Source organism: Oncorhynchus mykiss, chromosome 21, assembly GCF_057628025.1.
Source record: "Oncorhynchus mykiss isolate SJ-2025 chromosome 21, ASM5762802v1, whole genome shotgun sequence".
In the NCBI taxonomy this organism is placed as follows: domain Eukaryota; kingdom Metazoa; phylum Chordata; class Actinopteri; order Salmoniformes; family Salmonidae; genus Oncorhynchus; species Oncorhynchus mykiss.
Window position 1 is genome coordinate 31790826 of NC_143042.1, and position 14126 is coordinate 31804951.

The window sequence follows — 14126 nt, forward strand, 5'->3', positions numbered from 1 at the left end:
GTGTGTGTGTTTGTGTGAGTACAGTGTGTGTCCAGTGTGTGTCTGTGTGTGTCTAGCGTGTGTGTGTATGTGTCTAGTGTGTTCGTGTGGGTGTCCAGTGTGTGTGTGTGTGTCCAGTGTGTGTGTGTGTTTCCAGCGTGTGTGTGTCTGTGTCCAGTGTGTGTGTGTGCCCAGCGTGTGTGTGTCTTGTCCAGTGTGTGTGTGTGTGTGTGTGTCTAGCGGGTGTATGTGTGTGTGTGTGTGTGTGTGTCCATTGTGTGTGTGTGTGTCCAGCGTGTGTGTGTCTTTGTCCAGTGTGTGTGTGTGTGTGTGTGTGTGTCCAGTGTGTGTGTGTGTGCAGCTTGTGTGTGTGTGTGTGTGTGTCCAGTGTGTGTGTGTGTGTGTCCAGTGTGTGTGTGTGTGTGTGAGTCCAGTGTGTGTGTCCAGTGTGTGTGTGAGTGTGTGAGTGCAGTCTGTGTGTGTGTGTGAGTCCAGTGTGTGTGTGTGTGTCTAGCGTATGTGTGTGTCCAATGTCTGTGTGTGTGTAAAGCGTGTGTGTGTGTGTCCAGTGTGTGTGTGTGTGTCCAGCGTGTGTATGTGTGTGTGTCCAGTGTGTGTGTGTGTGTCCAGTGTGTGTGTGTCCAGAGTGTCTTTGTGTGTGTGTCCAGTGTATGTGTGTGTGTCCAGTGTGTGTGTGTGTGTCCAGCGTGTGTGTGTGTGTCCAGTGTGTGTGTGTGTGTGTCCAGTGTGTGTGTGTGTCCAGCGTGTGTTTGTGTGTCCAGTGTGTGTTTGTGTGTCCAGTGTGTGTGTGTCCAGCGTGTGTGTGTGTGTGTGTGTGTCCAGTGTGTGTGTGTGTGTGTCCAGCGTGTGTGTGTGTGTGTGTGTGTGTGTCCAGTGTTTGTGTGTGTCCAGCGTGTGTGTGTCCAGTGTGTGTGTGCGTGTGTTTGTGAGTCCAATGTGTGTTTGTCCAGTGTGTGTGTGTGTGTGTGTGTGTGTGTGTCCAGTGTGTGTGTGTGTGTGTGTGTCCAGTGTGGGTGTATGTGTGTGTGTCCAGTGTGTGTGTGTGTGTGTGTGTGTGTCCAGTGTATGTGTGTTTGTGTGTGTGTCCAGTGTGTTTCCAATGGGGGTGTATGTGTGTGTGTCCAGTGTGTGTTTGTTTGTTTGTTTTTTTGTTTTTTGTGTGTGTGTGTGTGTGTGTGTGTGTGTGTGTGTGTGTGTGTGTGTGTGTGTGTGTGTGTGTGTGTGTGTGTGTGTGTGTGTGTGTGTGTGTGTGTGTGTGTGTGTGAGTTCAGGTGTATCCCTCAATGACTGTCTGTTCTTCTGCTTACTGCTACAGTGTGGAACATGGTGGAGAGAACAGAATGAAACCTGGGCTTAGAAAATGTGAGTGTTGACTGCTGTGAAGAATATGACTAAGAATAAGTCTTCATTCAAGTTAAGTCAAAGTCAAAGATCATAATCATTACTGACTTGGTCATATTAAATATCAGCTGTAGTTCTACAGACGCAGAAATCAGGGACACCAAAGTTTACAAAGAGTTGCTTTGACAATGTTTGTGTCTGTGTGTGTGTAATTAATGGGAATAAGTGTGTTTTATATTACCATACAGTATAAAATGTTCAACAAGTCTCAAGTTACCTTAAATTCTCCTTTTGATACCTAGAAACATCTGCATTAAAATTAATTAGTGAAAAGTGAGTTAACATTTTAATGTGAATGATGATGATTTCTAATATTGTGTCTGGTTTCATCCATCAGATGTCTGTGATCTCACACTGGACCCAAACACAGCATACAGGCACCTGTCTTTGTCTGAGGAGAACAGAAAAGTTACATGTAAGAGAGAGAAGCAGCCTTATCCTGATCACCCAGAGAGATTTGAGCACTGGTACCAGGTGCTGTGTAGAGAGGGTCTGACTGGGCGCTGTTACTGGGAGGTAGAGTGGAGTGGGAGAGGTGCTGATATAGGAGTGACATATAAAGGAATCAGCAGGAGAGAAGGGGTTAATGACTGTAGGCTTGGAGCCAATGACAAGTCCTGGAGTCTGGTCTGCTCTGACAACAGTTACATTGCCTGGCACAATAATAATCACATTACCATAGATGTCCCCTCCTCCAGCTCCCACAGAGTAGGAGTGTATCTGGACTGGTCAGCCGGCACTCTGTCCTTCTATAGAACCTCCTCTGACACACTGACCCACCTGATCACATTCACCTCCACATTCACTAAGCCCCTCTATCCAGGGTTGTATGTTTGGGATGACTCCTCAGTGTCCCTGTGTCAAACATATGATTGTAAATATTCATTAATAAACACCATTGAAGTTGACAGACATTGTCAACTAGAGTCATTCATTAATAAAATGAATCACCACACTGTATTGTAAAAACTGGTTTCATTTAGAAATCATTGATCGTGTTGATATTGGGCTTCTTGGTGCTACTTTGTGTTTGTAAATATTGTAGAATGTTTATTTGTCACATTCTTGACACAACAATCTTGTTTGTGTATAAACTCAATTCAACTGAATGAAAAGATGTGACAGATGTGACTAATAAAGGGTCATCAACCAGATGGAAGAAGAGAGGTGGAAATGTTTTAAAATTGATCACAATTTGACAGTACAGTAATAGATTGAAGAAGAGATGTGGAAATGTTTTAATATTGATCACAATATGACAGTACAGTAATAGATGGAAGAAGAGAGGTGGGAATGTTTTAATATTGATCACAATATGACAATACAGTAATAGATGGAAGAAGAGAGGTGGAAATGTTTTAATATTGATCACAATGTGACAGTACAGTAATAGATGGAAGAAGAGAGGTGGAAATGTTTTAATATTGATCACAATATGACAGTACAGTAATAGATGGAAGAAGAGAGATGGAAATGTTTTAATATTGATCACAATATGACAGTACAGTAATAGATGGAAGAAGAGAGATGGAAATGTTTTAATATTGATCACAATATGACAGTACAGTAATAGATGGAAGAAGAGAGGTGGAAATGTTTTAATATTGATCACAATATGACAGTACAGTAATAGATGGAAGAAGAGAGGTGGAAATTTTGTAATACTGATCACAATATGACAGTACAGTAATAGATGGAAGAAGAGAGGTGGAAATGTTTTAATATCGATCACAATATGGCAGTACAGTAATAGATGGAAGAAGAGAGGTGGAAATGTTGTAATATTGATCACAATATGACAGTACAGTAATAGATGGAAGAAGAGAGGTGGAAATGTTTTAATATTGATCACAATATGACAGTACAGTAATAGATGGAAGAAGAGAGGTGGAAATGTTTTAATATTGATCACAATATGACAGTACAGTAATAGATGGAAGAAGAGAGGTGGAAATGTTTTAATACTGATCACAATATGACAGTACAGTAACAGGGTTTGTGTTCAGTACATAGAAATGGGTTGTATTCAGTTGAAGAGGAAGTCTTTATGTCATGTCTAGTCTCCCTCTCTGGTGCTCGACGTCTCCGATCTACTAACCACCGGTCCTGGCACTGTTCATTACTCACACCTGCTCCCCATCATTACATACACCTGGCAACCGATCTTTACAGACACCTGGCAACCTTCATTACCCACACCTGCTCCCTATCATTACACACACCTGGCAACCGATCTTTACAGACACCTTGCAACCTTCATTACTCACACCTGCTCCCCATCATTACACACACCTGGCAACCTTCATTACTCACACCTGCTCCCCATCATTACTCACACCTGGCAACCTTCATTACTCACACCTGGTCCTCATCATTACAGACACCTGGCAACCTTCATTACACACACCTGCTCCTCATCATTACACACACCTGGCAACCTTCATTACTCACACCTGCTCCTCATCATTACTCACACCTGCTCATCATCATTAGACCCACCTGGCAACCTTCATTAGACACACCTGCTCCTCATCATTACAGACACCTGGCAACCTTCATTACCCACACCTGCTCCCCATCATTACACACACCTCGCAACCGATCTTTACAGACACCTTGCAACCTTCATTACTCACACCTGCTCCCCATCATTACACACACCTGGCAACCTTCATTACTCACACCTGCTCCCCATCATTACTCACACCTGGCAACCTTCATTACTCACACCTGGTCCTCATCATTACAGACACCTGGCAACCTTCATTACACACACCTGCTCCTCATCATTACACACACCTGGCAACCTTCATTACTCACACCTGCTCCTCATCATTACTCACACCTGCTCATCATCATTAGACCCACCTGGCAACCTTCATTAGACACACCTGCTCCTCATCATTACAGACACCTGGCAACCTTCATTACACACACCTGCTCCTCATTATTACACACACCTGGCAACCTTCATTACACACACCTGCTCCTCATCATTACAGACACCTGGCAGCATTCATTACTCACACCTGCTCCTCATCATTACACACCTGGCAACCTTCATTACTGACCTGCTCCTCATCATTACACACACCTGGCAACCTTCATTACTCACCTGCTCCTCATCATCAGACACACCTGGCAACCTTCATTACTCACACCTGCTCCTCATCATTACACACACCTGGCAACCTTCATTACTCACACCTGGCAACCTTCATTACTCACACCTGCTCATCATCATCAGACACACCTGGACTTCATCCCCTCTCTGATGACTTCCCGTTTATCTAGAACTGTTTTGTTATCAGGCAGTACTGGTTATGTTTCTGTGTTAGACTGTTGTTATCTCCCATCAGTCAGTACTGGTTATGTTTCTATGTTAGACTGTTGTTATCTCCTATCAGTCAGTACTGGTTATGTTTCTATGTTAGACTGTTGTTATCTCCCATCAGTCAGTACTGGTTATGTTTCTATGTTAGACTGTTGTTATCTCCCATCAGTCAGTACTGGTTATGTTTCTATGTTAGACTGTTGTTATCTCCCATCAGTCAGCACTGGTTTTGTTTCTAATTTAGACACTTCTCTTGTTTTGTATCATTCCATGTTCTTCATCATTAAACTCACTAACTGCACTTGCTTCCTGACTCCCTGCATCTATGTTACACTTTATGATCAGACACTAATCATTCTGTTGTTACTACTGTATGATACTGAGAGAACAGGACACTAATCATTATGTTGTTACTATTGTATGATACTGAGAGAACAGGACACTAATCATTCTGTTGTTACTACTGTAAGATACTGAGAGAACAGGACACTAATCATTCTGTTGTTACTACTGTAAGATACTGAGAGAACAGGACACTAATCATTCTGTTGTTAGTACTGTATGATACTGAGAGAACAGGACACTAATCATTCTGTTGTTACTACTGTAAGATACTGAGAGAACAGGACACTAATCATTCTGTTGTTACTACTGTAAGATACTGAGAGAACAGGACACTAATCATTCTGTTGTTAGTACTGTATGATACTGAGAGAACAGGACACTAATCATTATGTTGTTACTATTGTATGATACTGAGAGAACAGGACACTAATCATTCTGTTGTTACTACTGTAAGATACTGAGAGAACAGGACACTAATCATTCTGTTGTTACTACTGTAAGATACTGAGAGAACAGGACACTAATCATTCTGTTGTTAGTACTGTATGATACTGAGAGAACAGGACACTAATCATTCTGTTGTTAGTACTGTATGATACTGAGAGAACAGGACACTAATCATTCTGTTGTTACTACTGTAAGATACTGAGAGAACAGGACACTAATCATTCTGTTGTTACTACTGTAAGATACTGAGAGAACAGGACACTAATCATTCTGTTGTTAGTACTGTATGATACTGAGAGAACAGGACACTACTTCACCTGTCCAGTTCTCTCATGTCAGTTGAGATGAAGAAAGTAAGACAAAAATCCACTGGAATGGTTAGGGAGACTAATCTATCAATCCACTGGAAAGCCCCTCCACCTGGTTATTAGTGGGAGACTCATCTATCAATCCACTCAAACGCCCATCCACCTGGTTCTTAGTGGGAGACTCATCTGTCAATCCACTGGAAAGCCCCTCCACCTGGTTATTAGTGAGAGACTCATCTATCAATCCACTCAAACGCCCATCCACCTGGTTACTAGTGGGAGACTCATCTATCAATCCACTGGAACGCCCCTCCACCTGGTTATTAGTGGGAAACTCATCTATCAATCCACTCAAACGCCCATCCACCTGGTTCTTAGTGGGAGACTCATCTGTCAATCCACTGGAACGCCCTTCCACCTGGTTACTAGTGGGAGACTCATCTATCAATCCACTGGAACGCCCCTCCAACTGGTTATTAGTGGGAGACTCATCTATCAATCCACTGGAACGCCCCTCCAACTGGTTATTAGTGGGAGACTCATCTATCAATCCACTGGAACGCCCCTCCAACTGGTTATTAGTGGGAGACTCATCTATCAATCCACTGGAATGGTTATTAGTGGGAGACTCATCTATCAATCCACTGTAATGGTTATTAGTGGGAGACTCATCTATCATTCCACTGGATGCCCCTCCAACTGTTATTGGTAGGAGACTTGTCATCTCTGATCTCTGACTCCTCCCATATGCTTTACAAACTAAAGAAATTACCTCCATAACATCATTGTCATTAGCTAAATTCAACAACAGAACAATATTTATAAAAAACAGTCTATTAATATGGTTGTTGAACACTATATGTTAAGCAGCATGACAGCTGTACCTTCAGGTTATGGTTGTTGAACACTATAATGCAGCATGACAGCTGTACTTTCAGGTGATGGTTGTTGAACACTATAATGTGTTCAGCAGCATGACAGCTGTACTTTCAGGTGATGGTTGTTGAACACTATAATGCAGCATGACAGCTGTACTTTCAGGTGATGGTTGTTGAACACTATAATGCAGCATGACAGCTGTACTTTCAGGTGATGGTTGTTGAACACTATAATGTGTTCAGCAGCATGACAGCTGTACTTTCAGGTGATGGTTGTTGAACACTATAATGCAGCATGACAGCTGTACTTTCAGGTGATGGTTGTTGAACACTATAATGCAGCATGACAGCTGTACTTTCAGGTGATGGTTGTTGAACACTATAATGCAGCATGACAGCTGTACCTTCAGGTGATGGTTGTTGAACACTATAATGCAGCATGACAGCTGTACTTTCAGGTGATGGTTGTTGAACACTATAATGCAGCATGACAGCTGTACTTTCAGGTGATGGTTGTTGAACACTATAATGCAGCATGACAGCTGTACTTTCAGGTGATGGTTGTTGAACACTATAATGCAGCATGACAGCTGTACTTTCAGGTGATGGTTGTTGAACACTATAATGCAGCATGACAGCTGTACTTTCAGGTGATGGTTGTTGAACACTATAATGTGTTCAGCAGCATGACAGCTGTACTTTCAGGTGATGGTTGTTGCAGCTTGTTTTCCATTAGCCAATCAGTGTTCCCAACTGGTTCAAAACACATGAAAGCACACAACTCATTGCTCCCAGTTTACAAGTGGTATTATCTGAGCTTCCTACTTGTTTGAACGCAGCATCAGTAACAGGTTGGGCCAGTTCCTGTGCTCAGACGTTGCTGACTCCTGCCAGACCTTCTAACAGCTGGATAGGTGTTTTACGTATCAGTTTACCACATCATATGTTATAACAATCTGGTGCCTGACTGCACAGTCCAAGACGCAGTATGGAACCATTGGTTGATGCAACGTGTTGTGGAACATCTAATCAAAGGAAGAGAGACTGCAGATTATTTCAAACAACACTTGAAATATCCACTCAACAGTGCATAGTTGAAAAGCTCAACGAACAGTGCTGGTTCATAGCTTTTATAAAGAAGCACATCCTTTTGTATATGTGGCAGTCAGCAGTTAGTGTGTAAAAGGTAATTAGTTGTCTGTGCAGACTTAAGGTAGCACGAGGTTGATAGCCCGAGGGCTCAACCGTCTAACTGCATTCACAACAACAAGCACTATAATGTGCTCCTTTCTGCAAGTTTCCATACATCTGTAGATAGTAAACCCACAGGATGTCACATGTTGCGGCCGCACCCAAGCGGACCTTAGCTATAGGCCCAGTCTTATGACTCAGTCCCACAAAGACAAGTTGTTATCAGATTAGAAAAACAGTGGCATATAACAAGAGGCAATTCTTTAAACAGTAAAACACGGGCTAGCATGACTAATTATGTAATTTTTCATGATGTTTACTCCCTTTTGAGACTAAGTCTCAACATAATAGAACATTACTTACAAGCATTTCCATTAAACAGGCATTAAAATCAGGATAAAGAGGGGAAAGTATTTCCATTAACCAGGCATTAACATCAGGATAAAGAGGGGAAAGCATTTCCATTAATCAGGCATTAACATCAGGATAAAGAGGGGGAAGCATTTCCATTAACCAGGCATTAACATCAGGATAAAGAGGGGAAAGCTTTTCCATTAATCAGGCATTAACATCAGGATAAAGAGGGGGAAGCATTTCCATTAACCAGGCATTAACATCAGGATAAAGAGGGGAAACCATGTCCATTAACCAGGCATTAACATCAGGATAAAGAGGGGAAAGCATTTCCATTAACCAGGCATTAACATCAGGATAAAGAGGGGGAAGCATTTCCATTAACCAGGCATTAACATCAAGATAAAGAGGGGAAAGCATTTCCATTAACCAGGCATTAACATCAGGATAAAGAGGGGAAAGCATTTCCATTAACCAGGCATTAACATCAGGATAAAGAGGGGAAATCATTTCCATTAACCAGGCATTAACATCAGGATAAAGAGGGGAAAGCATTTCCATTAACCAGGCATTAACATCAGGATAAAGAGGAAAAAGGAAAGGCTTTCTACTCTTAGTACATTACAATTGTAGATGACCTCATTGAGTTTCAACCCTTCATTCTCAGTTGGGGGAAAGGAACATATGATTTCAAACGTAAGAACAGGGGAATGCAATCGTTAACTTTCCTAACACTGGGTGTACAATCAAATATGGTGGATGAATGAAGATGTCTCACTCAGGCTGTTTTCCATTGAAACAATTTGACACAGTTCTGGTCTACGTAAAACTTATTTGGCACAGGGGGAAGTATTTTCACGTCCGGATGAAAAGCGTGTTCAAAGTAAACGGCCTGCTACTCAGACCCAGAAGCTAAGATATGTATATTGTTAGTCGATTTGGATAGAAAACACTCTGCAGTTTCTAAAACTGTTTGAATCATGTCTGTGAGTATAACATCACTTATTTGGCAGGTGAAATCCCGAGGACAAACCATTCAGATTTTTTTTTTTTGAGGTCACTCTCTTTTCAATGGGTTTTCATTGGGATTCCAGATTTTTTATCGACTTTCCTGCAGTTTTTATCGCTTCCACTGGATGTCAACAGTCTTTAGAAGTTGGTTGAGGCTTTTCCTTTGAGAAATTAAGAAGTAAAACTGTTCAGAATGAGGGTAGAGGGAAGTGTACTCTTTGTTAGAGGCTCGTGACCTGAAAGCTCCACTTTGTTTTCCTCCGGTATTGAACACAGATCATCCCGTCTTCAATTTTATCGATTATTTACTTTAAAAAATACCTAAAGTTGTATTACAAAAGTCGTTTGAAATGTTTGGACAATGCTTACAGGTAACTTTAGAGATATTTTGTAGTGACGTTGCGCAAGTTGGAACCGGTGTTTTTCTGGATCGTACGCCCCAAATAAATTGACATTTTGGATATATATCGACGGAATTAATCGAACAAAAGGACCATTTGTGATGTTTATGGGACATATTGGAGTGCGAACAGAAGAAGCTCGTCAAAGGTAAGACATTAATTATATTTTTATATCTGCATTTCGCTCCTGGAGGGTTGAAATATGATGGTCTCTGTTTGTTTACTGGGGTGCAATCCTCAGATAATAGCATCGTTTGCTTTCGCCGTAAAGCATTTTTGAAATCTGACATTTGGCTGTATAGTTTTAATTTGGTATATTGGATATGTGATTTCATCAACGTTGAATTTTTATAGTAATTTATTTGAATTTGGCGCTCTGCATTTTCACTGGATGTTGGCCAGTTAGGACGCTGCAGTCCCACATATCCCAGAGAGGTTTTTAAACTATATTCTTTATATCATGGACAGTCAATCCTTGTATCATTAGCTCTGTCTATGAATTTGAGAGGATCATCCCTCAGCTGTTCATAGAATTAGGGGTGGGGCTCATCCCTCAGCTGTTTACTGAATTAGGGACGGGACTCATCCCTCATCTGTTTACTGAATTAGGGGCAGGGCTCATCCCTCATCAGTTTAATGAATTAGTGGCAGGGCTCATCCCTCAGCTGTTTACTGGATTAGGGGCGGGGTTCATCCCTCATCTGTTTACTGAATTAGGGGCAGGGCTCATCCCTCATCTGTTTACTGAATTAGGGGCAGGGCTCATCCCTCAGCTGTTTACTGAATTAGGGGCAGGGCTCATCCCTCAGCTGTTTACTGAATTAGGGGCAGGGTTCATTCCTCAGCTGTTTACTGAATTAGGGGCAGGGCTACCACTTTGTTATTGTTTCTGCTGCTGATTGACGCTTTAAGAGGTAGCTCTCAGTTAGTGCTATCTGAGATCCTTGGGACGTCCCTACCCTAAACCCTAACCTTAACCCCTACCCTAACATCAAACCCTACCCTAAACCCTAACATTAACCCCTACCCTAAACCCTAACTTTAACCCCTACCCTAAACCCTAGCCTTAACCCCTACCCTAAACCCTAACTTTAACCCCTACCCTAAACCCTAACATTAACCCCTACCCTAAACCCTAACTTTAACCCCTACCCTAAACCCTAACATTAACCCCTAACCTAAACCCTAACATTAACCCCTACCCTAAACCCTAACTTTAACCCCTATCCTAAACCCTAACATTAACCCCTACCCTAAACCCTAACTTTAACCCCTACCCTAAACCCTAACCTTAACCCCTAACCTAAACCCTAACTTTAACCCCTACCCTAAACCCTAACTTTAACCCCTACCCTAAACCCTAACCTTAACCCTTAAAAGGGAAAGACTGGGACAGAGCTCCTGTCTCTAAGTCCCAAACCAGACCTACGGTAGCTTGCAAACTTCCATTTACGGATTCCATCTTCTATCCACCTTCTAGGCTTGTTGTGTTGTAGACACTGATGTCATCACAGCCATGAAAGATTTACCTCTAAAACAATTTGTGGCTTCACAAGAGTTGTTGCAACACAGTCTCACACTCAATACGTGCAATTATTTACAAAAACTATTGCAGCAGATTTAGTGTGTTTTTGTGCAACTTAATTTGAGGGAAAATACATGTTTCTGTGCAACTTCATATATAGGAAACTTTCAGCAAACTTCAGAACAATCATTTGAAAGTTGAAGCAATGCATGATGGAGAATGATGTTCTACACTGCCTTTGTTTGTGTCCCACATTACTATCAACAATCAAACGTGTTATCCCAATATGGTGAATCAAATAGGTCATTTTATACAAGACTACATCGGAGATGGGTCTCACATCTTGAGTGTTGCCAGATTGTAGAAAAACTCCAGATGGGTCTGTTTCTTTGTTGTTGATGGTGGTATAAACTATAAGGAGTGTGTGGTCGATTGGGCATGCTGAAGGATTGTAGCAGATTTTGTGAATTTTTGTGTCCCACATTTATTTCTTATTATTTAATTATTTCTTATTGTAATTTGATTTGAAGTATAGGTTTACAGTACAGTGATTCATCATAGAGGGAGTGTAGCCACCATCAACATCATTACAGTCCAGTTCCCCTACCTATTCCCTAAGGAGTCATGCTGAGTTCACCTGCTGGTCGGAACAATGTGTGTCTGTTCCCCTACCCATTCCCTAAGGAGTCATGCTGAGTTCACCTGCTGGTCGGAACAATGTGTGTCTGTTCCCCTACCCATTCCCTAAGGAGTCATGCTCAGTTCACCTGCTGGTCAGAACAATGTGTGTCGGTTCCCCTACCCATTCCCTAAGGACCTTGAGTCATGCTGAGTTCCCCTGCTGGTCAGAACAATGTGTGTCTGTTCCCCTACCCATTCCCTATGGACCTTGAGTCATGCTGAGTTCACCTGCTGGTCAGAACAATGTGTGTCTGTTCCCCTACCCATTCCCTAAGGACCTTGAGTCATGCTGAGTTCACCTGCTGGTCAGAACAATGTGTGTCTGTTCCCCTACCCATTCCCTAAGGAGTCATGCTGAGTTCACCTGCTGGTCAGAACAATGTGTGTCTGTTCCCCTACCCATTCCCTAAGGAGTCATGCTGAGTTCACCTGCTGGTCAGAACAATGTGTGTCGGTTCCCCTACCCATTCCCTAAGGACCTTGAGTCATACTGAGTTCACCTGCTGGTCGGAACTAGTAAATGCTGACATGTTCCACTTGCTAACTGGTAATTGAGTTTGAGTTTATTTTTATTTTTACAGGGACAGTGCACATTAATCAACGTTTCAGTAAAAGTGCCGGTTTTAGCCAGCCGGCTAATTTTCAACCGCAGTCCCTGGGCAGGTTATTAAAAACAATTACAATATAGACAATAGCAGCATAGAACAAGCAAGACATAGCAACATAGGACAAGCAAGACATAGCATACAGAGCAACATAGGACAAGCAAGACGTAGCATACAGACAGACAGAGCAACATAAAACAAAAAGCAGCAAGACAAAATTCATAAAAGCAACAAAGTGTTTCCACACCTGACAAGCTACAGACAACAGACAACATGGAGAGCGGTAACACACAGCTAGGGACCATGTTCACAAATCTGATTGACCTTTAGCCATGTCTTCAAGCATTTTGTGAAAGTGTGATATGTGGTGCAGTTATGTGTGTCTGATGGCAGTGTATTCCAGACATGGGAAGCTCTCACAGAGAATGCAGATTTACTAAAGGTGCTTTTCCTTAAGGGAACTATACAGTCACCTCTCATGGCAGACCTTGTGGATCTGCTGCCATATGTCTGGGTTTTCTGTTTAACAAAAATATTGAGTGGAGGGGGAGCCAGGCCATTAAGGATCTTGAATACAAGACATGCGTCGGTGTATTGCACAAGATTTTCCCAACTCAAGAGCTCATGCTTTCTAAGAATGTGACAATGATGATGGCTATTGGGCTTCCTATCAAGCACTTTGAGAGCCTGTTTGTAGACAGACTGAATAGGTTTTAATGTTGTACAGCAAGCTTGGGCCCAACTAGTCAAGCAGTATGTTAAGTGGGGGAGTATCATAGTTTCGAAGTACAGTTTTGCTACCTCTGTAGTCAAACAATTTCGTATAAATCGGAAATTAGCTAGGTTGAATTTGGTTATTTGAATTACTTTTTTCACATGCTTTTTAAAAGAGAGGTTGGAATCAAGTATGATGCCAAGGTACTTAAAATCGGATACCACCTGGAGCTTAGTTATACATGACAACAGAAGGGCCTGGGTCAATGCGTGTACAACCCACATACCCATTCCCTATGGACCTGGTAGTTATACAGACCAGAAGGGTCTGGGTCAACGTGTGTCTCTTCCCCATACCCATTCCCTATAGACCTGGTAGTTAGTTATACAGGACACCAGAAGGGTCAATGTGTGTCTGTTCCCCAAACCCATTCCCTGTGGACCTGGTAGTTATACAGGACACCAGAAGGGTCAACGTGTGTCTGTTCCCCATACCCATTCCCTATGGACCTGGTAGTTATACAGGACACCAGAAGGGTCTGGGTCAACGTGTGTCTGTTCCCCATACCCATTCCCTATGGACCTGGTAGTTATACAGGACACCAGAAGGGTCAACGTGTGTCTGTTCTCCATACCCATTCCCTATGGACCTGGTAGTTATACAGGACACCAGAAGGGTCAACGTGTGTCTGTTCCCCATACCCATTCCCTATGGACCTGGTAGTTATACAGGACACCAGAAGGGTCTGGGTCAACACGTGTCCATCCCCGACCACTGTGCAGTGTGTCAGTTGCCTACTGTGTCCGTTCAAGGTGCAGTCAACTAGTATAATTAGTGCTGGTGAAGTAACTATGGTGATTATTAGTAAGGTTCTGGTCATCTAAATACCAACAAGTATACAAACAAGATAACTATATAATTAAGAAACTA

At 42.3% G+C, this 14126-nt stretch overlaps 1 protein-coding gene and 1 pseudogene across 2 annotated transcripts in view; one reads left to right on the forward strand and one right to left on the reverse strand.

Annotated features, from left to right (window-relative positions):
• LOC149973044 (NLR family CARD domain-containing protein 3-like) overlaps positions 1 to 14126 on the reverse strand; it is a 572339-nt pseudogene that overhangs the window by 539242 nt on the left and 18971 nt on the right. The gene's annotated exons all lie outside the window — the stretch shown is intronic.
• LOC149973057 (stonustoxin subunit beta-like) lies at positions 1326 to 2370 on the forward strand. Its single transcript, XM_090214419.1, has 2 exons — positions 1326 to 1362; positions 1739 to 2370. The coding sequence occupies exons 1-2, from the start codon at positions 1341 to 1343 to the stop codon at positions 2365 to 2367; spliced, it is 651 nt and encodes a 216-aa protein (XP_090070545.1). The 5' UTR covers positions 1326 to 1340; the 3' UTR covers positions 2368 to 2370.